Here is a 25,236-nt window from a genome sequence, read left to right as displayed (position 1 = left end):
CTTCTTCTCCACGGCTTTTGAAAGCATTGCCCAACAGATCTTACCTCCAGGGCCTGCAGAACTCTGTTGGGGAGGGGAAGATCGCCCTTGGTTTGGTCTCTCGCTTGGATGCATGGGCGGGGATCCTGGGGGCGATACGGGGCCAGACCTGCCCAGATGGCCGGGACCAAAGCTCTTTGCGTCTGGGACTTTTTTTTAAAATTTTATTTTTTGACGAGGCCATGTGGAATTGCTATGACGACGCAAATGATTCGGTCTCAGGCCTCAAACGGCCAAACGGAGTGGATAAACGGGCAACCCCTGGAACCCGGCCAGGCCCAAGTCGCTGTAAAGTTGTTAACTCTGCAGGTCTTCCCCGCTTGCCCCGCAACTTCGATCTTTCTTCCCTTCCGAATCCTTGACCACGAAGCCTGGGTTTCAGACCCTGAGCCCTTGGGCCCTGACTTCCCTGATCTCTGACCCCAGACCTTGTTCGATCGATCCCGATACTGGCATCTCTTTGTCCGACCTTGTAATAGGTCCCACCCCCGGCCCGGATCTGTTGGCTACAGCTTGATGACGGTCAGATCTCACCATGTCTATCAAGTACGTGTTCTGTCCCTTCAGAGAGCGAGGATCTAGGGGAAACGACTTCGAGAGGTCGGTTCAATAGACTGACCGTCCCCGTCGGTAGCTGGGTGATGCTTCATGACCAGGAGGGCTTCGTGCGCCTTCCCAACGAACGCCTCATCTACTCATCACCTCCCCGCACTAGCCTCGCTCTGACGCCGCCACCATCATACAAGGGCCAAGAAGCTTTATCGGTCCAGAGCAGCGCAGGCTGTATTCATCTCACCAACCAACGGGTATGGTCCGTTTTCTTTTCCAGCGCCGGGGTTTCGCTAACAGTGTCGCAGATTGTCTATCTCCCCGCCCAATCATCCAAGGACTTCCAATCCTTTTCCTCCCCTCTACTCAATGTCCACGATTCCCACGTTTCCGCTCCGTTCTTTGGTCCCAACGTATGGACCGCCCTGGTACAACCCGTGTCGGGAGGGGGTATCTCCCCATCCCTGCCTGCCGTGCAAGTCAAAGTCACCTTCAAAGAGGGCGGCGCATTTGATTTCCATACAAATTTCGAGCGTATCAAGGAACGTTTGGAACAGGCCGTGGAAGTCATGAGCGACGGAGCACGAGGCACGCGAGGCGTGGACCTCTCGGCCGTGCATCTCGAGGAGCTACCTGCATACGAGGCGCATGGGAATACCAGTCAACCTCTTCCCCCCAGCAACGCACCGGTACCACCAACACATAACCGACGAGTCTCCGAGGCTGGTCCCGAGCCAGTGGAGCCTCCGCCATGCTATGAAGAGGTCCAGTCCCAGAGCGTAGCTCAAGAACTGGAAGCCAGATTACGACGGGCCAGCTGAATGGCATGAATGGTCTGAATGAGAAGAAGCGGCGGATGGAAGCCGGAATACTTTGAGAGCCGTTTCAGATAGCTTTTTAGTTCCGAGGTTGGGAGCCAGAGGAAACCGATGACATGTATATTATGAACTTCCTACTTTGTTAGTTACCTAAAGCGGTTATCCCCCGAGACTTACCATAGAGAGGCCGCATCGGAACTGCGCAAGCCGCGCCTCAACTCATTCTGGGATTTCTGTAGCATGCAAAACAATATCCAGACATTCAGCAACCCTTTCAGTGGCAATTTCACCCTTCTATCTCTATTTCTAGCTGTGCTTGGGGCCGTCCTGGCCTCTTCGTCGCAGCCGTCAGGATGCCGTTGCGGTCGCCCGACCGACTGGCCAATCACGTGCGGCACAATTGAGCACTCAGCGGCCGGGGCGTCCCGATTTTCCAGTCCGAGCTTGGAAAACCACATCTTCGACTCAACCGCAACCCCTACCTTCAAACCCCAATCCACCCCACATTTCCAACGACCTCCGGTCATTGCTCCCAATTGACAGTCGCAATGGGTCTCGCCGACTTTTTCACTGACGTTGTCTCCTCCCTGGGCTTCACCGAGGCCCAGGCTGAGGCTCCCGCCGCCGACGTTGAGACCACCACCCCCCAGGACGCCGAGCCTGCCGAGAAGACTGAGGAGACCGCTGAGGAGACCACTGAGACCGAGTCTGCCGAGGACACCCCTGAGGAGTCCTCTGAGGAGGCTTCTGAGGAAGAGGAGACCGCCGAGGAGGAGGAAGAGGAGGAGGAGGAGGAAGAAGAGGAGGAGGAGCCTGAAGACATCAAGCCTAAGCTTGAGGAGGGTAAGTTGATTCTCGCGTCATTGTAATTTCAACATGCCCTTGCCTTGCCCTTGCCATATTCAAGATATTCCAACGTTCGGCTTGAAATGGATGAGTGGTTTCGCAACAAACCGCCCCCGATTCGTGAGATCCACGCCCGCGTCATACAGAGTCCAATGGCATCGGAAACGTCTTCAATTATCCAGTTTCTCAATCCCATATGAGTGACTAACTTTTTATTCATCCAGAGTGTGCCCACTCCGCCCAGTGCGCCCCCTACAAGCACCACTTTGACGAGTGCGTCGAGCGTGTCACCCGCCAGGAGGAGGATGAGGACTACAAGGGTGCCAAGGAGGACTGCGTTGAGGAGTGTAAGTTATTACCACTGGGATGCAATCAACCGCCTCTCTACTCCAATGATTAGTCTTGTTCAAGCAACTAATTCAACAATCATTTAGTCTTCCACCTCACTCACTGTGCCACTGCCTGCGCTGCCCCCAAGCTCTGGCGTGAGCTCAAGTAAACGGATTCTTCTCTCCTGGACTCTCTTTGGTGCGCTTGTCTCCGCGTGCTTACATCGGCGCCTCAAATTTTCTTCGATATAAGCCACTGCGAAGGCTTGCACACCTCGAGAACATGGATTCCGTTTTATTGACGACTGTTCGACTCCCCTCCCTCTCAAACCCACAACAGTCTGCCGTCCTACGTCCTTGATTTTGAAAACGCAGCCGGGGAGCCTCAAAGAGCTCGATTCTCCCATTCTGGCTACTCATTGGCTTTGGGGCTTGTTCCCCTCCTGTGTTTACATATGGTGTTTTCAAGGCAGGGAGTTGAGGAAGTGAAGGAAAGAATAATAGACCTGCCTCTCTCTTGCCTTGCATGTACAGATAGCTGGTCTTCCGCCTATTCGAACTGTGCTTTTATTGTTAGTCTTTTTTTTCAAGACGAATCTCATCTGTTGAATATGGAGATTTGGGGTTTGCAATCCCGGTATCGTGCTCGCTTTCTTCTTAAGTGGGTTTGAATCGTAAATAAATCTTGAATTATAAGATAGCCACTCAAATGGTTCCAAAGGAATTGTTTACCCTTCTAGATTACATGTTAAGTCATTGCATTTGTCAAGCATTATCGAAACAAAGAGCAAATTCAGGGCTACCATTAATACGAGAACAGTACACTCCCTTGCTGCGTCGGATGAAAAGTAGTTCCGGAACAAAATACATTGCCTTATTGAATTATGCGCCTCCGAATTCCCAAATCAACTAGTCAGAATACTTTCAGGCGGCAGCCAGCCAGCCACAATCCCGTCTGACTGGCTCCTCAAAAATTCTCTTCTCCTCCATCAACCCGATCACAATATTTATACCGTCATTATGATGATCAAAAATTGGTCGGAGATTCCAGCAGAAGAAACCATATACCGCACTTGAAGGGGAAAAAAAATTTCAAGAAAAACTGGCGCTAACATGCATGACAGGAACAACAGGAGGGGGTATAAACAAAGTCGATGACCAAGGGAGGAGGGGGCAACAGAATCAAGTCCCCCTACTTATGCTGGATGTCGAAAAAAGAAGAAATAAAAAAGACATAATGAAACCGTCTACCAGCGGCAGAATTGCACGAATGTACGATGATTTAGACGACACACGAGAGGTCCACAGATGTGAGATGCGGCTGTCTAGAAGTTGATACAGACTGCCGGGACTTGGCGATGCGGAAATTGTCTCACACCCCGGCGCCAGCCATCTTAATCGGATTCTCCATGATGATTTTTGAAGGCACCTGCGAGATATCGTCGTTAGGGACGGTGTCGGGATGCGCTGGCAGACTGGTGCCCGGGGTATCCAGTTCGACGCCGCGGTCAACCTCCAGGCGGCGGCGCTTGACCGTCCTCCCGAACAAACCGATGGACAACGGGAATGGAGCTGCGACGGCAGTAAGGACGGCAGAGAAGATGAGCGCGTTGCGCATGTTAGAGGGTGGGCTGGCGGTTGGGCCGGCCTTGAGCGTGTCTTGGATAAGGATGAAGCAGGCGCCGAGCAGCTGACCGCCTGTCCAGCAGATGGTGCTACCAATCTCTGGTGAGAACGGATACGTTATTTCGACGAGGTACTCCAGGACAATGGGTAGGAGGGCGAAAGAGGAGGCGCCCGTGAGCGCCATGACGACGTACGTCGGGGCGATGCCAGCCGAGCTGGCAGGGGCGAAGATCAGCCCGATGTACGAGGCGACGACGATGGGGACTATGACGCGGATCGAGCCCAGGTAATGCTTCCATCGGTCGGTGATCGGCGACGTTACGGCGGCAACAACCAGACCGACGACAATGAGGATGGCGCCGGCGATACCGGCATCAGTCTCGGAAAAATTGTATGGGCTAAGGATCTGGTTGAGCAGCGACGAGACGCTGTTGAAAAACCCCACATAGACGGCGAATGGGATCAAAATCAGCCAGAATTCGAGTGTGCCCAGCAATTGCTTCGTGGCTGGGATGAGCGGGGTGCGGGGGATCGAGGACGAGGCGCTGGCGGGTGTGGGGGGCGCCGCGGGGAGGAAGAAGGATGGGAGTGCAGCGACGGACGACTAAAGGACATCGCCATGAAATCTTTCGCATCAGCATTTCTGACATTTCTCATTCCCACTGCGGACCCGAAGGAACCGTGGCCGAGGAGGCAGGGACCAAGACGGGACTAAGAAAAGAGAGAGGTTACTCACAATGATGGAGATATACAGGACCATATTGGGAATATCGGACGGCTTGGTGGCCCACTCCGCGTCCACCAACTGCCCCAGGGCTGCTCCCAGCGGGTTGGCCAAACTGGCCAGGGCTGTTGCACTGGTGCGACCCTTATCGGAGAACCACAAGTCGCTATAGCGTGTCGGCGTGCACAAGCAGAAGGGCTGCCCAAGACCGATCAGGATCTGGCCGAACATGGCGAGCCCGAAGATACCACCGTTGGCCTTCGTCCCAGCATAGCGCAACCAATTTCCGACAAGCAGGAGGGCCGCAGTGGTGACGATGGCAGGCTTGGGACCACCTCTGTTGAGTGTCCAGATAGTAAATCTATGGCCGCACGAAGAGTCAGCCAGGTGAAGCGTGCATGGTTTCACTTTTGATAAATTCGAGAGTGTCGCTTGCTGCGATATATCGACTTCTATGGCATGGTACTTACGGGCTGGCCACGCAAAAGGCGAACATGTACCCTGTGCTCATCCAATTGATGGCGCTTTCGGAGACTTGGAAGTACTCCGCGGAGGTGGTGGAGATGGATGAGAAGGTCAACCACTGGTTCGGTCAGTAGGAACGCATGACAGATTGTAGGTATGAGAGTAACAGGCGGGAGTTGACACATACATCCCAACTGACAACAATGTTCAAGAGCACGAGCTGGGCGAGACCCCAGAAACGTCGCTTGTAGACCTTGTATGCAGGTCGCATGACAGACGCCTCGTCCGTCTTGGCCGCCATCAAGACGTCCAGCCGCTACCCTGCTCGTAAACTGCAAATCGCAAGTCGCAAATCGCGAATATAGCGGGCGAAGATTATCGAATAATGAGTCGTGAACAACTGAAGACCGACTCGGAGGGAGAGGAATGGAAAAAACCGCGGGAAAGAGGAGGAGGGAGAGAGATACAAGATAGACCGTGAGGGGAGGGTGGAGCCCCGTTGACAAGGTCCAGAAGTTAAAAGCCAAAAGCCCGTGCAGTTCAATCTATTTTAACCTCCTTTCATGCTGTTCGAGCGGACCTTGGTTGAACTCCGTCCCCAAACCAGCGGGGAAGTCCATCCGCAGCGTAGGATTTCCCGAGGCTCAACGGCCTTCGATGCAACCCTATTGACTGCTCCTCAACCGGAGAGCTCCTAACCTCCCCAACCCGAGACTATAAAGAGACGAGCTTCTCTTGCATCGCTTCATTCTCGCCGACTCCTCGGCCGTGGCATGTGCTCCGGCCTCGCTTAGCCCGTGTACGGGGTCGGATTATTTGGTGGCGTATCGGGGCGGGTGGTGATTCGTGTACACATTTCTTTTGGGCTCTTAGTCTTTCACTCGTCGAAAGTCGCTAGTCTTTGTTTTATCTTTTATCTCTGTCGTTGGCGTCTTTCTCATCGTTCCGAGGGAGGGTTGGGATTGAGATCCTGCCTTTCTACGTCATCGCTGATCCGGCCGAGGATGGAAGTATACGGAGAATGCCAGATGCGGAGAACTACGAAGGACAGTGACTTACCCGAGCCCAAAATTAAAAGCATAGCAGGCGAGTCAGGCAGACAGAAATATATGACATGTCCAAGGGCCCTCGACTCATTCGAGATATTCAATCCAATTTAGTGCGATCTATCTCTTTCAGTCCTCACTAAAATGGCTCGCTAATGCTCCGATGATCGTCCGGCGCATACTGGATAGATCGGAATATGTACGCCGTAGCCGCAAACGCATTTTAAGTTTCTGATTCATGATTTTATTGAGATTCCATTGAGTGATTCGTTCCAGTTCGAGTCTTTCTGGCCGATTCGTCTGGTCAACCGGATCCAATACTGGCCCCCATGATATCAGATCGTCGGGGAACACGGGATGCACTTCAAATCTGGTGTGGCTGACTTCCTCAGCCTCCGCGCCGATCAACTTTCTTCTTCTCCTTTTCTCCCCGCCACTCTTTTTTTGCGTTTCCCCCTCGTCCTCCCTTTCAGCCTCCGTCATTATCGGGCTTGCCTCTCCTTTCTATTAGACCGAATCTACGACGTCCGTCCATTTCCCCTGAACCGCCCTTTGTGCGCATGATGTGTGGCGGCTGTGCCTGAACTGCCATCTGAGAATCCCATACCTCAAATCGAATCCACCCTCCGGGATAGAGAGGCATTCTTCACCCCTCACACACACACACACACACACAGAGAGAGAGAGAAGAAGAAAAGAAAGCGTCCACCATGAGCCATAGTGTCCGGTCCAGCCAATCGTCCTACGGTGACCCCCGCTACCTGTCCGCCGCGACAGTGTCCGACGTTCATGCACCCTTAGCCAAAAGCCTCGTCGACGGATATCGCGATGCGGTCAATCCCCAATATGAAGACCGGTCGCAGTACAATCCGGTAAGGGAGGAATCTAAATAGAGACAACCCATGGATCGAGGATCGGGAGCGAGAAAGGGGAGAACGCCGACGCAACCATGGATTGTGCTAACCATGTCTGTATGGGACGCAGTTAAACCCAGCTCACCCGCGAAGCTCAGCCCTCCTGAACACCAGCGACCCCGTCATGATGTACCTGTTGACCGAGACCGCTATGGGCGACAGCACCAACTTCCCGATCCTCTCGTTCGAGGAGGTCGAGGACCTCAAGAAGGAGCGCAGCCTCCTGACTACCCGCGTCGAAGGTACTAAGCGGAAACTTGCGCTGGAGACAAAACTCCGCGACGCTGCCCAATCCATCGGCCGTCTCTACAGCCCACCGAGTCCCCGGAATAGCAACGAGTACGGCGCCAATGGAACCGCCAAGTCACATCGCCGAAGCCGCAGCATCTTCGGTCGCAGTGGCAATGGCACCACCGAGGTCCTCGACAAAAGCGACTCGGAGTTGGCTATGAGCCAGCGGAAATGTGAGGACTTGGCGCAGGAACTGTGGAAGCTTGAACGCAGGGCTCAGCAAATCAACCAGCGACTCCTTGAACACACCGCCGGAGTCTTGCAGATGACCCATAAGGGCTTGAGGAAGGCCCCGCGAAACCCGAATGAATCGAGCGGCTTGGATGATGGCCACGACTTTGACGACCGCAGCCTCTACCGCACAACGGAACATCTCGATAACTATGGCATGCACGGGAAGATAGAGATGAATGGCCCCCCCGCGGCAGTGGACGCCGAATCCCAGAAGAGACTGGAGGATCTGAGTGAGCGCATGTGCAACATGATGATCCAGGCTCATCCGGACGAATTCGTTGATCCACCACCACAACCCGGCGGGCCTGCCTCGACCATCGGGGCTCACATCGCCTATCTAGAGAGTGGCCTCCAGTCCCTCTCGGCGCTCAAGAGGGTGGTGGACACCAGTGCTAATCCTGCTCCCGCCGCAGAAGACGAAGGCGCGGCAAAACAGCAACTGACCTATGTCAACAACCAAGTTCAGAGCATTGTGGACCGCTTCGGCTTAACGCGATCCCCAACCCTCCCCCCGCCTCCTACCGCCTCCGATGGAGAAGGCCTCGAAGAGCAAATCGCCTATCTCCAAGCTGGTGTGGACGGCTTGGCCAGCCGCGTGGATGGATTGCTCGAGCAGAAGAGCATCCTCACCACTCAAATCCAGCAACAACGTGAATTGAACTCCAAATCAGATGCCGAGCGTGATGCCCACATTGCCGATCTCACTGAACAACTGGCCCATGCGCGCAGGGATCTCGACGTCTCTGAACGGGAGGCCAAAGCCTCTCGGGATGAACTGGCGGTGTTGACTGAGCAACTGGAGGCCATGCGCCATGATGATTCGTCACAAGAGGAAGCCAAGGCCGCCTTGATCCAGACAGAGGGTGAGGTCGCTCGTTTGCAGAGTGTCATCGAATCTTTGCATGAAGAGGCCGATGTGCGCGCAGAGGAAGTCCGGGAAGCGCATGACCGTGCTGAGCATGCAGAGCTAGAGATCAAGGCAGCTCTTGAGCGCACTGCACAGATAGAGCTAGAGATCCTGGCGGCTCATGAGCGTGCGGAACATGCCGAAGCAGATACTCGAGCCGCCCATGAACGCGCAGCGCAGGCAGAGTTTGAAATTCAAGCGGCTCATGACCGCGCAGAACATGCAGAGTCTGAGATCAATGCCGTCCGCGATCGCGTGGAGCAAGAAGTTCAAGAGGCCCGGGGCCGTTCAGAACAGGAACTGGCCCAGCTCGAGGCCAATATCCAGCAGGTTCGCTACGAATCTGACGAGCGGGTGAAGGAAGCTCTCGACCAGCGTGCCCAGGCCGAGGAAAATTCAACTCGCCTGCAGAATGAAATGACCGAGTTGGAGGGCGAAGTCGTGCGCATCACTACCGAGCTTACTATGGTCAAAGCAGAACTCGATGGTGCCTACGGTACCCGAGCTCAGCGGGCCGCTGAGGTCGCCGCAAACCCGGAGATTCAGAAGGAGATTGATAATCTGAACACACGCAATATTGAGTTGACTGAGGAGCTCGCAGCGCTGAAGAGCCAGCAAGGTGGTGGCGGTGCTCAGCAACGGGCCGACACTCTCGAGAGGGAACTCCGGGAGACCATTGACGACTATGAGGCTATGACGAAGGCCAGCATTGAGTTTGAGAAGGAGCGTGAGCGGTTCGAAGGTGTGATTGATAGCATGCGCGATCGCTGCGAGCAACTGGAGCAGCAGCTCAGCGAAGAACGTATCAACTGGATGAACCTCAACAGCCCGGGATCTGTGGGCCGCGACGGTACATCGGAAACCACGTCCACCATGGTGCTCAAAAACGAATTCAAGAAGATGATGCGCGACACTCGCAACGAAAACATGAAGATCCTCAGGGTCAGTCCTTTATCGTTCCCGGTCACATGAATGCAAACTAACATTATAACAATTTTAGGCCGAGCAAGAGGAGCGTCGCAGGATCGAGGGATTGTTACGAGCCCTAAGAAAGGAGCATGCCCAAGTCACCGGAAAACCCATGCCCAGTCCCGTGGGTACGCCCTTATGATGATGACATTATTTATTGTTTCTCGGATTCGCTTGCATTTTGATGGACTTGTACATATAGCCTACTTGTGTTGTATATTAATTGCATGAGGGCACTCTCGCGGCAAGCGCGATGATGCTGTTTCCTCGAAGCCGCAAATACTTTTGAGCATGGCAAAATGCTTCGTTCAATGGCCACATCTTACTCCTTACGAACATACACACTCACTCTCCGTCTTGCTGTCTCCTCACTATTGTTCTCACTTATGTTTCAACGACAAAACCGAGGGGCAGGCGACGCCCGGCCGGCTCAGCCATTCAAGCGCAGATTTGCCTCCCAATCACCTTCGTGCGACAATCCTGATTCGGAATCCGTGTATAGTGACGAAAGAGAGATTTTCAATGCGATCGTTGTACCCTCCGCGAGCAGAGACTCTCGCGGATATGAGACAGCCTACCAGATGGGTCCTATCATGGAAGAGGGCCTCGCTGCAAACATTGCTATGTTCATTCCTACTAAATCCGCCGACGGCAGCCCTTCGCCAACGACACATCGACGAGGAAAGAGAGAAGGTCGAAAATTAGACACGGTCTGGTGGCGGAGCCATATTCTGTCTGACCAGTCGTCGGACCGCCCACGGCAGGTGTCATCAAGTCCTCTGAATGAGACTGCATATACAGCAGATACTTCGCAGCCGCAACATCGCAAGGCTACTTCACTTGATGCCCTTGATGGTAACAGCTCTCCATTAACCTGGCCGGGAAAGCCGGGGCCAGCAGTGCTACCTAATCAGCCCCGATATCCACCACCAGAAAGGATGCCCACGCCTCCAGGGCTTCCCTCATTCAACACCCCAGAGGCTGTATACTGTTCAGCTCAATTCCTTTCCGGGCGGAGCCCTGGACAGCCCTCATCAACGCGCTTCTATCAGCGGCACGCTGCTGCTAACGGCGAGCGGCCCACCTCATATGGTGACACTTTCCGGCGATTCCTTGGATTATCGTCATCGCCTGATCCCCGAGTCTCCACAGTTGGTATTGGACGAGCTGATGATGGGACTATAGTTCAGGGCCGGTTCCCATATCGGCAAAGTGGACACAATATGAACCCAGCTCGGCAGCTACAGGATCATCCATTCCATGGCAGCAACCTTCCAACTGCAGACACCGTACCTGAGGATGTTTCTGAAGCCGCAAGCTCCAAAGACAGCGGCTTTCAGCTGCGACGCCGCGCTCGAAATTATGTCCCTCCGAGTATCGGACGGCTCTGGCCCTTTCCAGACGGACATCTATCGTCGACGCCGAACGAGGCTCCCCCAACCCGTCCACGCGCCCCAGCTAGGGCCTGTTCTTTCTTGGGCATGCCGCGAAGCTCAACTCGTCAAGGAGAGTTCACCGGCGGTAGTAATTCGAGACCAGAGCAACTTTCCAGTCACGTCACGAGCACAAGAGGAAACCACGAGCCCTCCCATCATTCACAACTTCAAGCCGTCCAAGCCATTGATGACGAGTCCGTCGATGACCTCCCAAGCCAAGGCATTCACTCACTCTCCGACATACTTGCTTGGTTGCCCGTGCAGATGTATGTCTGCTGTCTCACAAGCTCTTGCCCTTTCCATTCTATTTCCGAGGACCCAGATTCCCTGGAAGCAGTCACCTCTAGAGACACGTATATCACGGCCCCCAGCCGGCCTTTGAGTTCAGACTCTCAGACAGCATCTAGCTGGACAGATCCCAGTCATTCTGGGCAATCCCAACTCTCGTCATGGCTGGACGCCATTCTCAGTCGGATCTCATCGTATACCTCCTCCCAATGGTCCAGTTCCGTCAGCCAGCAGAATACATGATGCAGAGATGGCTTTATTTGCCAAGGGCGGTCTGCTTCGCAGTGTCATGGGTTGGGACTAGGCACTGTTTATTATTACGCATTTTAAATTTCTGTATGAACCCGGGCGGGGAGGCGTGGTTGCTAGGCCGCGTGCGGATGGCTGCTGTATAAAGAAAAAAACCCTATCTAAAATCCTCCCTTTCGCCTCCCGGAGGGTGGGAGGCGGAAACCCTGTCAAAATCAACATCCGTGTCCATTCCTTCTAAAAAAACAAGTGTTCTATGACCTCACACCTGTCGCTAGAGCATAGATGAGAAACGGTCAGGATAGACTACTAGTAGATGCACTCTCAGTAAAAGAAAATAAGCGACTTAGAAAAGCCGATAGTATTTGCTTATGTGAACGCTATGCCGGGATGCGAAGAGAACGCCTTGGAGAAAAGGAAAGCAAACGCCGCCAGACTCTCTGCTAATGAGTGCACGAAGAGCAGGAGAGGGAGGAATGAAGCCAGGCCAACAGACAGAATCAGAATTACTGGAGTGCGGGGGTGTTCATATTCGTCTGTGATGCAAGGAGAAAAGTGCCAGGGAAAAGGTATGTTAACAAGTATGGGAGGAAGAAACGGGGGGGGGGATTGAGGGCATGGAGAAGGAAGAAGATAAAAGATGCGGATATGGTAAATAGAGGAGAGGGAGGGAAGCTGAATATTAGAGTAACATGCAAGCCGGTCAAGTCATTGGGCAGAGGTTCTGCGCCAGGTTCGTCAAAAGGCATCGGGAGGAAAGATTCGCGCCCAGCGCGGTGAAAACCGAGATTAAAAAGGCCTGGTTATTGTAGAAAGTGGAATCGGGCAAGGAATAATAGCAATGAAGGACGGAAGGCACATGTTTCATAGGCCTTGGAAGAACGGGCAGGCTTCAAGAATCTCCTCATCCTCGCAAGCAAAGTCCCACCCTACAATGCGGGGGTCAACGCTGGCGCAGACAATTTTGCGGGAGTCGAATTGGAGTTTGAAGACTCGTGAGGTTGGTGGTGTTGGTTGCAATGCCCGATTTCCATGGCGTGGGTGGCCGTGGACATGATGGTGGTGGTGCGCAGCCGCAGCGGCAGCGGCAGCAGCGACTTGGTTTGGATTCACAGCGGGTGCTGTGGGGGGGTTGGTGCTGCAGTTCCAACTTGGGTGGGAACAGCTGGTTGGTTGGAGGCCGCGCCATCTTGTTGCGTCAGGATAGGAGGAGCGTTGGTAGTATTCATCGGGGGTGTGGGTGTTGGTGTTTCGTCCCCGGCATCGTTATCTTGAGCTTCCTCTACGAGTTGTGCTGGCGGGGCCACAGGCGCCGCATGTCCTGTTGTTGCATTATTAGCCGCGTGTAATTGCTGAGCCTGAGCTAGGATTGCAGCTCTCGCGGCATCGCTGAGATTTCCACGAGAAGAATTGGCAACGGCATCAGCTTGACGCAACCGGTGCCCAATTGACCACGCCCCGTCACGGTCCTTGTGCCATATCAAGAGTGACTCGTCATAGGAGCCGGAGACAATCCGACCCCAAGAACTCCCACCGCCACCTGGGGGGATCTTGGCTCCAAGCGCTGGAATATCGCGAGGATCCCGAGAGCCGGCCGTGTTCGAATAATAGCCAGCACGTCGCAGAGCCCGAGGGCCAAGGCCAACCGGATGACCATCTTTCTGGGCTCGGAAAAATTCATTTTCAACCTCCAGCGCCTCCATCCGCAAAGCCTCGTCGGCACCAGGGGGGTCGCCAAACCCAGCCTGTACCGTTCGAACCAGATTATTATGCCCACGGAGACAAGCGACTTCGGCTCCCGAGGCATGATCATAGATTCGGACAGTGTTATCGTTGCTGCCACTGATGATTCGGCGACTATCAAATTGAACGCAAGCAATGCCCTTCTCATGGCCCATCAATGTTTTCAGACAGGTGCCGTTTCGAATATTCCAGACCTTGATCATCCGGTCACCAGAGGCGGTCACAATCTCGTCACCATGGAGTTCCATTGCATTGACTGCAGCCCCATGTCCTTCGACAGTCATAAGAAGGGAGTAGGCCTTCAGGGACTTGATATGGCGATTGGCGATAGTAGCATCCACTAGATTAGGAGCCATGTCATTTAGATCGATGATATATGATGGGTAAGAGGCTCCGCCGCCTTTGCAAATACGAGGATACTCCTCGTCACTTGGTAAAAGATCGCGGCGGTTCCACACTTTCACTGTTCGGTCCTTAGAACATGTTACCAGATACCGATGGTCAAATTTGAGGTTCAACACGGAGTCGGCATGCGCATTATTGATTTGATGAAGTTTCTGCCCCGTCGAGAATTTCCACATAATCACGGCTTTGTCACTGCTGCCGGAGATGATAACATCTTCTTCAGGGCTTGGATCGAATTGAAGACAGAGGACTGATCTAAGATGTCCAACTAATGGACGGTGCCACAACCGCTTGGTCTCCAGATCCCAAACTCGTACTGTTCTGTCCCGGCTGCCGCTGACCAACCACTTCCCTTGGAATTGAATTGCATAGACACATTCTTGATGACCTTCCTCGGGATGAGATGGATGGGGCAACTGAAAATTGGTGAATCGGGCATGATGCCAATTGGCCTCAAGGCGCCGGCGTTGTTTGTAGAGATGGAGCCAGTTGAGTTTCACTGACCCCTTCGGATGATGTAAGAGTAGAGAAGATTTGACGGGGGGCTGAAGGGAAGAGTGAGCTTGTCTAATGTAGCGGGTTGTCGCTAGTGCTGTTCCGTTTGACGAACAGGGTGCGCCGCGATCACGATCACTTGCGTCGGCCATATGGTGATCACCTTCATGATCCGCCTCCAGTCTGACCTCCTGCGTCTCTGGACCACTAGCACCACGTGAATCATACCAGGTCGGGGGCACGCGCTTCTTATGTTTTGGCTCTCCAAGATCGGGTTCGGAATGTCGTGAGCGTGCTCGGCGGGTTTGCGGAGACATTGCTTCGGAATGCTCTTGCTCGAAATTCCGAATGGCGCGGATATCCACGCGCCAGCCCTCATTGATGTATAGCACGCGCCAGAGACCGGAATCCAAAATTCGGCTTCGCCATGAGCGTGATGCGAGTGACGCTGTGAGCAGCATACGCGGTTCCAAATATGAAAATATCTCGAATGTCAATTCGGGTGGTAGTTTCAAGACGGGATCCATGTGGAGCAGGGGGTTGAGTCGGTCAACTAGGCCGGCAAGGGTCGAGGTTGAGAGAGATCGTAGTAGGTTGTAAGCAAAGTCTGTAGGATTTTCAAGTTAGGCAAGCGAGCACGGGGCGCCGAGGCCAATAGAGGTCCGAGGGAGGGGGGTTGGGGTTGGTAATATAACACGGTCTGGGAAAGACTCAAGAAAAAAAAAAAAAAAGCACTGGGAGAGATTCCCTTACCAGCCCTGTCAGCCTCACTTTGCGCCAGCACCCAGTCTGGAAGAATCATGGCATTATCAGACCCCAGGTCCTTGTCGGACTGACTGCGAGTGTCATCCGAGTAGCCTTCATCTAACTTGAAAGAAGGCGACAGCGATGAAGTGGTATAGGCAGGAAATGCCGTTGCCTGCAGCCGCAGAGGCGGGCGCGAATGGGACCCAGGGACCTGTTCGCCCTCCATCGAGACACCCTGCGTATAGATGATAAATCACTGAGGCGTTCCCGCGAGCTGATGGAGGGTTGAAGAGGCTGCGGTGTGGATCGGAGGGCTTTGCGGAGCGCCCACAAGGAGAGTCCTAGGATGCGAGTGCAATATGCCGAGGCGATTCTCAGGGAGGGTTGGTAGGATTCAGAGTTGGAGTGCAACGAGGGATAATCCCTCTGGTGTCGACAAGAGGTAGGACGGATGATGGGGTTCGCAGGCTCAGGCTGCATGTCACGTCACGTTTGGCGGCAGGATCCACTTGGAAGTTGATAGGTCGGGCGGAGAGTAGTCAATAGTTCCCCGGGTGGTCAGTCAACACATCAGATTGGATTGATAGATAGGTCTAGACCGGCGGGAGGTAAGACGGGAGATGCGAAGATCGAGACACATATAATCTAGCAAGCTCTGTTTTGACGATCAGGGGAGTTAAGATGAGCATAATTAAACTGGCATGAAAATGTCCCAAACAATGTAGGGCGCTGGAATGACTCGAGTCGGGATCACGTGATTTTATGGGCTGGTGAAGTAGTCGTTTTAATGGGCGATCGAGGGTTGTACAGACGATTCTGACGGGGAGATCAAGAGGATGCAAGATTTGGTCAAGGTCAATCAGAAGACCGATGATATCTTCAAGAGGGGCTATGTTTCCTTGTTCCGAGCCATAGTCTCTTATTGCTTGACCGCTAGGTACCGAGGCATTGGACACCACCTAGTATCGTGCAAGCGGAACTAGCGATGGTACCCAACGCAAAGACATTTTTAGTTCGTTATTATTGGGAAGGCCCAACACGATCCAAAGACCGCTCGTAATGAAGCTGTATATCCTTCGTATTTGTGGAATAGTATGTGAAGAAGATATTTCTCTCTCTGTCAAATTGGCATATACCATGAATGTATGCCTGCATTTTTTATGTTGAACGGTATTGCTTGTATATATAGTTGAACGGTCAATTGTTCTCCCGCCTCGAGTCTCTCCACCCAACCTTCTCTGTCCTTTGCTGATACCTATCGTGACTTTTCTAAAGCTCCGCCCTGTCACATTCTCTTCTCTTGCGCCCCAGAACATGTATAGTCAGGCCTAATCGACCTCGAAGCCGCGTCTCAGGTAGATGGAGCCGGACTCGTGCCCCTCCCCACATCCCACCGCCCGATGGAACACGCGCTAAACCACAAAGGGTAACTGAACAGCCCTCTCCTTCGGCTCACCCTCTCCTTTCTTCCTCCGCCTCCATCATCCCTTTTTCTCATCTTGCTCGACCTTCCATCTGTCGCGAGTATCAGCTCGTCTCTCTTCTCCCCGGCAGTTGACTCTTCCCAGTCCCTCGCCCCTTCGCTCGGACGCCCGGTCGCACACCCAGTCCTAGTGACGGGCTCAGTCCTTCCCGACCAACCTAAGGGGGTCCGAACCGCTCTTGCTTGTGTGTTTCGGCACGTCTGCCCGGCCGCAGCGTCTTCTTGTCCGATCACTCGTGTCCCCCATAGACTGGGTTACGTTAGCTACCGGTGTCGACGATTCTTCACAGCTCTATTTGCCTTCGGAGGAAAGGTGGCGGCGCGATTTTGATACTCCGCGCTGTTGAATATATATTATATACACCCTTCCTCGTGTCTCGAGCTTCAAGAGGGAAAGACCTCCCGCAAGCATATACTTCATTCCGCAACTGGTTGCGACCAGACCAGAGGTAACAACCGTCGCGCCCGCAGGTTTTCGATTGCGATCGGACTTCGCTCCAGGTCCGTGTAGGCCTGCCGTTCATTCAATCAACTTTGTCGCGGGGAATCTCATGATCGACTCCCTACTGCCTCGATTGTTGCGCCCTGCGATCATATTTACTCCGATACTCCCTTCGGGTCTGCTGTGCGGATTTGAACTGAGCCCGGCTGGCCTGACTCATAATTTCGGTCGAGGCACACGAAAATGATCGACTCCGCCATGATGAGCGGCATACCGGTCGCCGAGGATAATATTATCAACCGGCGGGGTGGTGAGTCGATTTATCAAAGCTGTGTCAACCTGAAGCGCCGACTTTCCGAAGTCCCCAGCTTCGAACCTTATATGCAGGAGATGGATGAAGAGGATCGGGTGCGGGGCAACACCGATCCGGTCTCGTCGTTGTGGAGCTGTCTGCGAAACGGTTATCCGCTGCTAAGCATTTATAATGCCTCAGAACCCGAGGAGGAGTTGATCGTTGACCCCGTCAAAGTCCCAGAAGCCAAGCGTCCGAAAGCTGCAACCTTCAAGTTTCTGCAGGCATGTCTGCAAGAACTCGCTTTTCCTCAGCAAGACTGTTTCCTGATCACAGATCTGTATGGTGAAAGCACGACGGGCTTCATTAAAGTGATCAAGATGGTCAATCGCGTGGTGGATATTTTGGAGATGCAAGGACATCTGAAGCGTCCATCTGAAGTCACAAACGCCCCGCCTGGTGCCCAGGGAGCGGTGAAGCTCACCAAGCGTGAGCACATCTTGAAAGAGCTTTTGGAAACCGAGCGCGATTATGTTCATCATTTGCAAAATCTTCAGGCCCTGAAGAAAGAGTTAGAGGAGACTGGTGCTCTGACAGGTGATGCGAGCCATCAAATTTTCCTGAATCTCAACAACCTGCTAGATTTTGCTCAAAGATTCCTGATTCGGATGGAACAACACTATGCCTTACCTGAAGAGATGCAAAACTGGGGCAATCTCTTCGCCTCGCACGAGGAACCCTTCCGACAGTACGAACCATTTATTGCCAACCAGATGCGCTGCGATGAGGTGTGTTTGCAGGAATGGGATAAGATCAGGGTTGCTCCGCGCCACGTGGATCTCCAACAAATGGTTGCTCAACCTAAAACATTGAATGGATTCTTTGTCAAACCTTTCCAACGATTGACTCGATACCCTTTGATGCTGTCGGTAAGCTATATCACGAAATCTATAGTAGCACATACCCGAGCCTTTATTTAACCATTGTCCACTTTCTGTTTCCAGGAATTGCGCAAGCAACTCGAAGATCCCCAGCTCCAAGCCGATATCACTCATGCGATTGATACTATCCAGAATGTACTTGACTCGGCGAACGAGGCGATTCATAAAGAGCACCTGGCTGCGGCTGTGGTGGACTTGTCCGAACGAGTAGATGACTGGAAATCGCTGAAGATGGAATCCTTTGGAGAGCTACTTCGCTTTGGCACCTTCGCAGTGGTCAAGGGAGACAGTGGCAAGGACAATGAGAGAGAGGTATGTATCAGCATTACTTGAGTATTCTGTCTCCCTCTATTTCTCTGCGAGGAGTCTTGAAGATGTACCATCCGCTGACATGGCTCAATTTTAGTACCACATCTACCTCTTTGAGCGCATTCTGCTGTGCTGCAAAGACATCAACCCAAACAAACAGAAAACCAAGCTCATAATGAATAAGGACAAGCCGGCTGTCACAGCGAAAGGGAAGCCTCGTCTTCAGCTGAAGGGTCGGATCTATATGGCAAATGTCACGGATATTGTTCGTCTTCAGAAGCCTGGTATGTCTTTTCCGATACCATTGGAAGTTGTAAAGTTGCCGTTCTGATGATACCACCTACAGGCTTTTATCGCATTCAAATTTTCTGGAAGGGAGACCCTGGGGTAGTCGACAACTTTATTATTCGGTACCAGAACGAGGACACCATGCGGAGTTGGTACCAAGAAATTGATACCCAACGTACGATTCAAGCAGAGCGACGCACTCTTCGACATACCGGCACTTCGGATAGCGAATTCACCTACATGGAGGGTATGGCCAACATACCCAATCCATACCAGCAAGAGTACGATGTCGATGATCCTGCCAGAGATAGTAATGGAAACTACTACTCAGAATTCCCTATGAGCCGGAACGCGTCCAGCACCAGCCTGCGGACCCGCTCCGCCACTGGGGGTAGCACTGGATCTGTTCCTCACGCCAACGGCCGCCCACGCTTCGCTGTTGGTGACCCGGCCCTCTCAGTTCATACCCAATTCCCTGGTGCGGCTATGTCTCCTGGTGACCGGAATATGAATTCGTACTTTTCACCAACAGAAACTCCTTCAACGAGGTCCAGCTCCCAATCTGGCTTTTCCTTCGGACGCCAAAATACGAATTCTACCACAGCATCAAGTGTTTGGAATGAAGAATCGAACCGCTATACTGCTCCCGCACTGTCCCGCGGGACTTCAAGAGATGGAAGTACCCCAACGGGATACTTCCCCCGCAGCCCAACGGTCGAGGTGCCCAGAGACCGTCTCTTCCTCCCCTCACTGGATCCCAAGCACCTTCGTCTAATGGCACCGCTCAACGAATGCGTTCGGCCAGTAGTCCTGACATTCACCATCATAATAATGCCCCACCTGATTCTCGGCGTTATATGGGAGTGCATACGATGCAGACCGTGGATAATGTTCCCGTGCCGCCAATCCCCGCACATATGGCCAACATGAAGGCACCCGTCAACCGCAGTCAGAACAACTCTCCTACCAACAGCCAGCTTCCCATCCGCTCCCAACCCCATCACGTTCATCCCACTCATTTCACCGAGCCCGAGTACAATGACAATCGCACCTCAGGTCAGGTCTCTGATCAAGCGACGTCTCCTCTGACCCATGAGCCCGAGGGAGATCCATTCATGCCGACTCAACTCAAGGCGAAGGTCAACTTCGACGACAACTACGTCACTCTCGTGATTGCAACCAACATTTTGTTCCGTTCGTTGACCGACCGTGTGGATGCTAAATTGGCCCGGTTTACCAACCGGTCTATTGGCAACAAGACCGTTCGTCTTCGGTATCGTGACGAAGACGGCGATTTTGTTACAATCGACAGCGATGAGGCCGTCCAGCTGGCTTTCATGGAGTGGCGTGAGCAAAATCGAGATGCGCTTGCCAAGGGCGCGGTTGGTGAGATCCAGCTCTATTGCCAGGTAGTTGATTAGATGAGAGCAGGAGAATTTCTTTTTACTGCCCTTTCTCGCCCATACATGTCTTCTCTCTCCTCGTGCCTTGTGAATCATATCTGCTCCACCTTGTCTCTTCCATTGGCGAGGCTCTATTAGACTGGTCTTTTGCCATCCCCGTTCTGCATCTTTCTCGCATTGTTTTTGCGCCTCTCCCACCCTATTTTGCCATCCCAACTGGATTGGTTTGGGTCTGCTGGACAATCGCTTCTGGGAAAGGGTGTTTCTGTTCCCCCTTTTGTCTTTGTTATTACCCTTCACCCTGGCCATATCATGTGGTTCTCATATCGCTGGGGTCATGGCGTCCTTACGAGGGCATATGCATACCAAGACTGATCGCGGCAGGAACGGCGTCGCGGGAGGCACGAAGAGTCTTTTTTTTTTTTTTTTTTTTTGCGAACATCCTTCCCCTTGAACCTTTCTCCTCATCATTTCATCATCTTCATTCCCCCTTTCCCACTTCCCCCCTCTTCCCCACGTCCCGTTCTCCTCCTCGGGTTTCCTTTCTGTGATGGAAGCGAGTGACGACTGCTATCTATTGACCATATTCTTCGAATGTCCACGAACGTATGAAGCACCTTACACATGATGTATGCATACTTGATTGTTTGGATTGCGTATTTTGAGGAAGCCTGCATGCGGACAGGGTTCCGGCGCCTTTGGAAATCTACCATATTATGTTTCCCCTCCATTTCTCATTCTTCCATTTCCTCTCTCGATCACCGTATCTCTGAATATCCCCGTCTCTCTTTGCTTCTCCTTGCCACTGTGACCTGGGGGCTATTTTTTCGCCGATCGGGATGCCGGGGTCTCGGGACATTCGGGTCGCGCCTTGGGGTCTTGGCAGGGCCGAAAATAGAAGTATAGAAACTAAAGTATAGCAAGTGAAACTATAGATGTATACACGTTGACCTGACTTTGCCCGACCCTTAAGAGCCTCTGGTGCTCGTTGAACCAGGCATTTGGATCCTTCGTCGATCTTTCGTTTCTGATTCTCGATGTAAGCTCTCTGATTGACGTTGCCCCGCGACAAACCAAAGCATCGTTCACCGTAGCGGTGAAGAGCTTGGAGGTCGCCGCAATGGTGAACAGATGCCGACAAGGGCGGGAGGATCGAAAACCGGCCTTGCCCAGTGCCCGAAGAGGTACCGAGATCCAGTCGTTGCCTAAGTTGCCCACGTTGCCGCGTTGTCCGTCTCGGTGGTTTGGTCGAATCGTGGCCCGTGGATTTTATTGGAAAGATACTTCCAGGCGGCCCCTCTCTTCTCCTCCCTTGCTCACCATTTGCTCACCGTATTTTGACCTTGTCCCTCACATTTTCTGCCTTGGACAATTTGAACTGATTCTACCCAGGGAAGATTGATTGATCTCCAGTTTATCAGTTTATCTCGTTGATCTTGCATACTCACCTAAGCGCCAAGCATGTCATTTTCCGGCCGCCGCGTCAGTATCTTGCGCCCCTCCAGCGAACGCCGCTTCTCCATCGGCAAGGGGCTCTCCGACAACGGTTCGTAATGAGATTCTCTCTCTCTCTCTTTCCTTCTCTCGCCCCAACCAGAATTCCCCTGCCCTCCAGGCGGCTTCCGGACTAACGGCCCGACCTTCCTGCAGAGCTACGATCGGAGACTCATCGCCAGTTCCGGACCGCCCACGAAGGCCACCGACCCCACGCCGGCCTTGACGCCTCTCGTGCTTCGACCGGTGTTGTCTGGTGTACCGAGCGAGCCACCGAGCATGGCTACGCCGAAGACCCCTCTGCCTGGGCCAATCTAGGCCAGGGTGCCCCCGAGGCTGACGATGAGATTGAGGGGAGCTTCCCCCGTCCAACGTCGATCCCCATCACGTCCGCGGCGCGGGAATACGGCCCGACCGCCGGTATCAAGCCCCTACGTGCGGCCGTCGCGCGTCTGTACAACGAGCACTATCGCCAAGGGAAGGAGAGCCAGTATACCTGGGAGAATGTCTGCATCGTCCCCGGTGGACGTGCCGGTCTGATTCGAATCGCGGCTATCCTGGGCAACTCGTACCTGTCTTTCCCCATCCCCGATTACTCCGCGTACTCGGAGATGCTCACGCTGTTCAAGAACGTAAGTGTCCCAAGCTGTCTCTCCTGAGCGGGAGGCCCTTCTGCGGTCTGCCAGGGAGATAACAAGTCCTGGATGGAAATCTGGCGTCGCTAACCGTGCCCGTCCTCCGGCGCACCATGTAGATTGCTCCCATCCCCATTCCGCTCTCCCAGGAAGACCACTATCACATCTCCCCCAACAAGATCGCCGAGGAAATTGCGCGTGGCACCCAGGTGCTGCTGACCTCGAACCCTCGCAACCCCACCGGTCACTTCGTGCAGCATGAGGAGCTGGCTGAGATCCAGGATATTTGCCGGGACCGCGCCACCCTGATTCTGGACGAGTTCTACGGCGGCTACAACTACACCACTGACTGCGACGGCAGCACCATTAGCGGTGCGGCGCACGTCGTCGACGTCAACCAAGATGGTGCGTTCCGCGCTCGTCCTTCCCCTAAAAGCCCTCTTCCCCCGACCCCCTCTGCAAAATGCTGGGCACCACTTACTAACTCTCCCCGCCTTGTCCAGACGTGCTTTTGATCGACGGCCTGACCAAGCGCTTCCGCCTGCCGGGCTGGCGTATCGCCTGGGTCGTCGGACCGAAAGAGTTCGTCGACGCGCTGGGCTCCGCCGGCTCTTATCTCGATGGCGGTGCGAATGTGCCGTTCCAAGAAGCCGCGATCCCGATGCTGGAGCCGTCGCTGGTGCGCTCGGAGATGAAGGCGCTGCAGGTACACTTCCGCGAGAAGCGTGACTTCGTGCTGCAGCGTCTGGCGGAGATCGGGTTCCGCGTGCAGGACGTGCCGCAGGCCACCTTCTACATCTGGTTGGACCTGACCAGCCTGGACCCGCCGCTGCCAGCGGAGGCCAACATCTCGGACGGGCTGAACTTCTTCAACGCGCTGCTGACCGAGAAGGTCATTGTTGTGCCGGGCATCTTCTTCGACTTGAACCCGGCCAAGCGCCGAGATCTGTTCGATAGCCCGTGCCACCACTTCGTACGTCTGAGTTATGGACCGAAGATGGACGTGCTGAAGATGGGACTGGATGGTATCGAGCGGGTGATCAAGCGGGCGCGCGAGATGGGACAAAAGAAGTGGGAGGATGAGGTTGCTATTCAGGATGATTAGACCTCTGGAACGAGTGACGATTTTCCATCGTGATGATAGTGATGACGTGGGAGTTCTGTGAATTCTTCTTTTTGTTGATATGTATCGAGAGCTGGACCTTGCGGGTCTTGAATTTGGCTGTGCTTGATGAAGTCCTTTTGTTTTCGCAGTTCAATGAGGCACCACGTATTCGATGAACATTTTTATCGATGCTTTTCGAGGACTGTATCAGTCCGGAGTAGTAAGTAGCACGAGAACCGAAGGATAACATAGAACTCCTGCTGTAATGGTTCACATGGAGACTGTTCGGGTGCCTTTTCAAGTAAGATTTACTTTGAGTCTGTTCTGACTTGTAGTTAGCTTGGATATCGGGCTCGCATGGCCATCCCTTTTCTGGATGAATACTGTAGATGATTTAAAGAGGGCAAGTTTGTGGCATATAGAGGTATATAGGTAGAGAAGTATATAGAGAGAACCCCGGGTTGAGGTAGGGCCAGGACAGAGATCTCGGGGGGCCTCATTGTGTGAGAATCATATGATACACGATGCATTGTGGACATTTTCTGTTAAGACGAAAGCTGCTCTATACTTTGGATATTTTCTGTACATCCTTGTCCCTGGTACATTGCCCGCCCTGCTCTTCTCACACGCTCCCGCGTCCGCTTCCATCAGTGCATGTTCCGACTGCATATTCTCCGGACAAATCAACAGAAAAATCCAATCCAATGAAATGGAAATCATTCAAAAAAAAGGAACAAACTTGAAGTCCATTCCCGTCTCACCCCGAAAGAACCCGTCTCGCACAGGTTGCTGTCTCAATCTCTCACCATCCCATTTCCCAATCTATCTCTTACAAGCCCCCCTGTATCTCGAACCCCAGCTTTTGAGCTTTGATGAAATTACAGGCTCCATACCACGGAAGACCTCGCAATACCATACCAAATTCCGGTCTGTATAGTCTGTATAGTCTGTATAGTCTGTATAGTCTGTATAGTCTGTATAGTCTGTATAGTCTGTATGCCCCTCTTCTCTCTCTCTCCTCTGCCGGTAAGTATCATGCCCCACGCCAAATCACCGAATGAATCCCCATGGATCCTTCGTCTCTCCCACGCTATCAGGTCGCCGAAATCGACCCCGGGAGATTGGCAGCTAACGCGCAACAGGCAAAACTTCCACTCGAACGGCCGGCCAATCACGCCCCAACCAGTCATGAATTCGTCTAGATTTACCGAAACTGGTTTAGGTTTCCCCAGGTGGGCCCTTTAGCTCGGGACGCGCCAAGTGGGTTGGCGACGGTACGCGAAAACTCACGTAGGTTCACCCCCCCCCCCCCCTGTCTCCGCCAGAACCAGACCCAAATGACCCAACCCAGCAGTATCGCGCGCCAACGGTGCTCCTCCCAAAGAGGACAAAAACGGGGCTCAGCGGTCCTTCTCTTGCCTAGAAGGGTAATTGGTCGATGGTCCTTGCGTGGAGGAGAAATGGAGCCCAGGCGGAGTTGGTTGAGACTAGCTCGACTAGCTGACTAGCTGACTAGTTGGATCATGGACGACGGGGATTGGCTCTGGCATATTGGGATCGAGTGTTGAACCATCTCATTACCATGGAATTTCTCCTTTCCTGTTCTCTTGGCTCCTCCCCCCTCCTCGTCTTCTCACCTACCTGAGACCAATCTGTGGACGCTTCTGCCGAGCGATCGATCGGACAACCCCAATGTCCGCGTGGTGCCCCACCTTTTCGGCGTC

The 25,236-nt window shown here is 53.4% G+C and overlaps 8 protein-coding genes across 8 annotated transcripts; 6 read left to right on the top strand and 2 right to left on the bottom strand.

The window, feature by feature from the left end:
- Positions 1–574: 574 nt before the first annotated feature.
- On the top strand, positions 575–1,409 carry N7462_007606 (GRAM domain-containing protein; the record flags this gene model as incomplete). The annotated part of the gene is made up of 3 exons (XM_057079324.1): positions 575–585; positions 674–845; positions 897–1,409. The coding sequence occupies 3 exons, from the start codon at positions 575–577 to the stop codon at positions 1,407–1,409; spliced, it is 696 nt and encodes a 231-aa protein (XP_056931994.1).
- A 545-nt stretch (positions 1,410–1,954) lies between these two features.
- On the top strand, positions 1,955–2,751 carry N7462_007605 (cytochrome b-c1 complex subunit 6 family protein; the record flags this gene model as incomplete). The annotated part of the gene is made up of 3 exons (XM_057079323.1): positions 1,955–2,249; positions 2,477–2,599; positions 2,687–2,751. The coding sequence occupies 3 exons, from the start codon at positions 1,955–1,957 to the stop codon at positions 2,749–2,751; spliced, it is 483 nt and encodes a 160-aa protein (XP_056931993.1).
- Positions 2,752–3,953: 1,202 nt separating this feature from the next.
- Positions 3,954–5,697, bottom strand: N7462_007604 (putative cell surface receptor/MFS transporter (FLVCR); the record flags this gene model as incomplete). Its single annotated transcript, XM_057079322.1, has 4 exons — positions 3,954–4,811; positions 4,944–5,292; positions 5,402–5,514; positions 5,584–5,697. 4 exons carry the CDS (start codon positions 5,695–5,697, stop codon positions 3,954–3,956), a joined length of 1,434 nt encoding a protein of 477 aa, XP_056931992.1.
- Positions 5,698–7,152: 1,455 nt separating this feature from the next.
- N7462_007603 (involucrin repeat protein) lies at positions 7,153–9,760 on the top strand (the record flags this gene model as incomplete). The annotated part of the gene is made up of 2 exons (XM_057079321.1): positions 7,153–7,314; positions 7,427–9,760. The coding sequence occupies 2 exons, from the start codon at positions 7,153–7,155 to the stop codon at positions 9,758–9,760; spliced, it is 2,496 nt and encodes an 831-aa protein (XP_056931991.1).
- Positions 9,761–10,056: 296 nt separating this feature from the next.
- N7462_007602 (uncharacterized protein) lies at positions 10,057–11,724 on the top strand (the record flags this gene model as incomplete). The annotated part of the gene is made up of 1 exon (XM_057079320.1): positions 10,057–11,724. One exon carries the CDS (start codon positions 10,057–10,059, stop codon positions 11,722–11,724), a length of 1,668 nt encoding a protein of 555 aa, XP_056931990.1.
- A 1,115-nt stretch (positions 11,725–12,839) lies between these two features.
- Positions 12,840–15,346, bottom strand: N7462_007601 (F-box and WD domain protein; the record flags this gene model as incomplete). Its single annotated transcript, XM_057079319.1, has 2 exons — positions 12,840–14,980; positions 15,127–15,346. 2 exons carry the CDS (start codon positions 15,344–15,346, stop codon positions 12,840–12,842), a joined length of 2,361 nt encoding a protein of 786 aa, XP_056931989.1.
- A 1,942-nt stretch (positions 15,347–17,288) lies between these two features.
- On the top strand, positions 17,289–20,296 carry N7462_007600 (Rho family guanine nucleotide exchange factor CDC24; the record flags this gene model as incomplete). Its single annotated transcript, XM_057079318.1, has 5 exons — positions 17,289–18,266; positions 18,342–18,590; positions 18,685–18,871; positions 18,934–19,390; positions 19,501–20,296. 5 exons carry the CDS (start codon positions 17,289–17,291, stop codon positions 20,294–20,296), a joined length of 2,667 nt encoding a protein of 888 aa, XP_056931988.1.
- A 1,443-nt stretch (positions 20,297–21,739) lies between these two features.
- On the top strand, positions 21,740–23,512 carry N7462_007599 (pyridoxal phosphate-dependent aminotransferase; the record flags this gene model as incomplete). Its single annotated transcript, XM_057079317.1, has 4 exons — positions 21,740–21,824; positions 21,929–22,404; positions 22,527–22,812; positions 22,911–23,512. 4 exons carry the CDS (start codon positions 21,740–21,742, stop codon positions 23,510–23,512), a joined length of 1,449 nt encoding a protein of 482 aa, XP_056931987.1.
- Positions 23,513–25,236: the final 1,724 nt, after the last annotated feature.

This window comes from Penicillium macrosclerotiorum (genome assembly GCF_028827735.1).
Source record: "Penicillium macrosclerotiorum strain IBT 26536 chromosome Unknown utg000007l_segment0_segment0, whole genome shotgun sequence".
In the NCBI taxonomy this organism is placed as follows: Eukaryota; Fungi; Ascomycota; class Eurotiomycetes; order Eurotiales; family Aspergillaceae; genus Penicillium; species Penicillium macrosclerotiorum.
The sequence above is the reverse complement of the archived record's forward strand: the minus strand, read 5'-3'. Positions and strand labels throughout refer to the sequence as shown.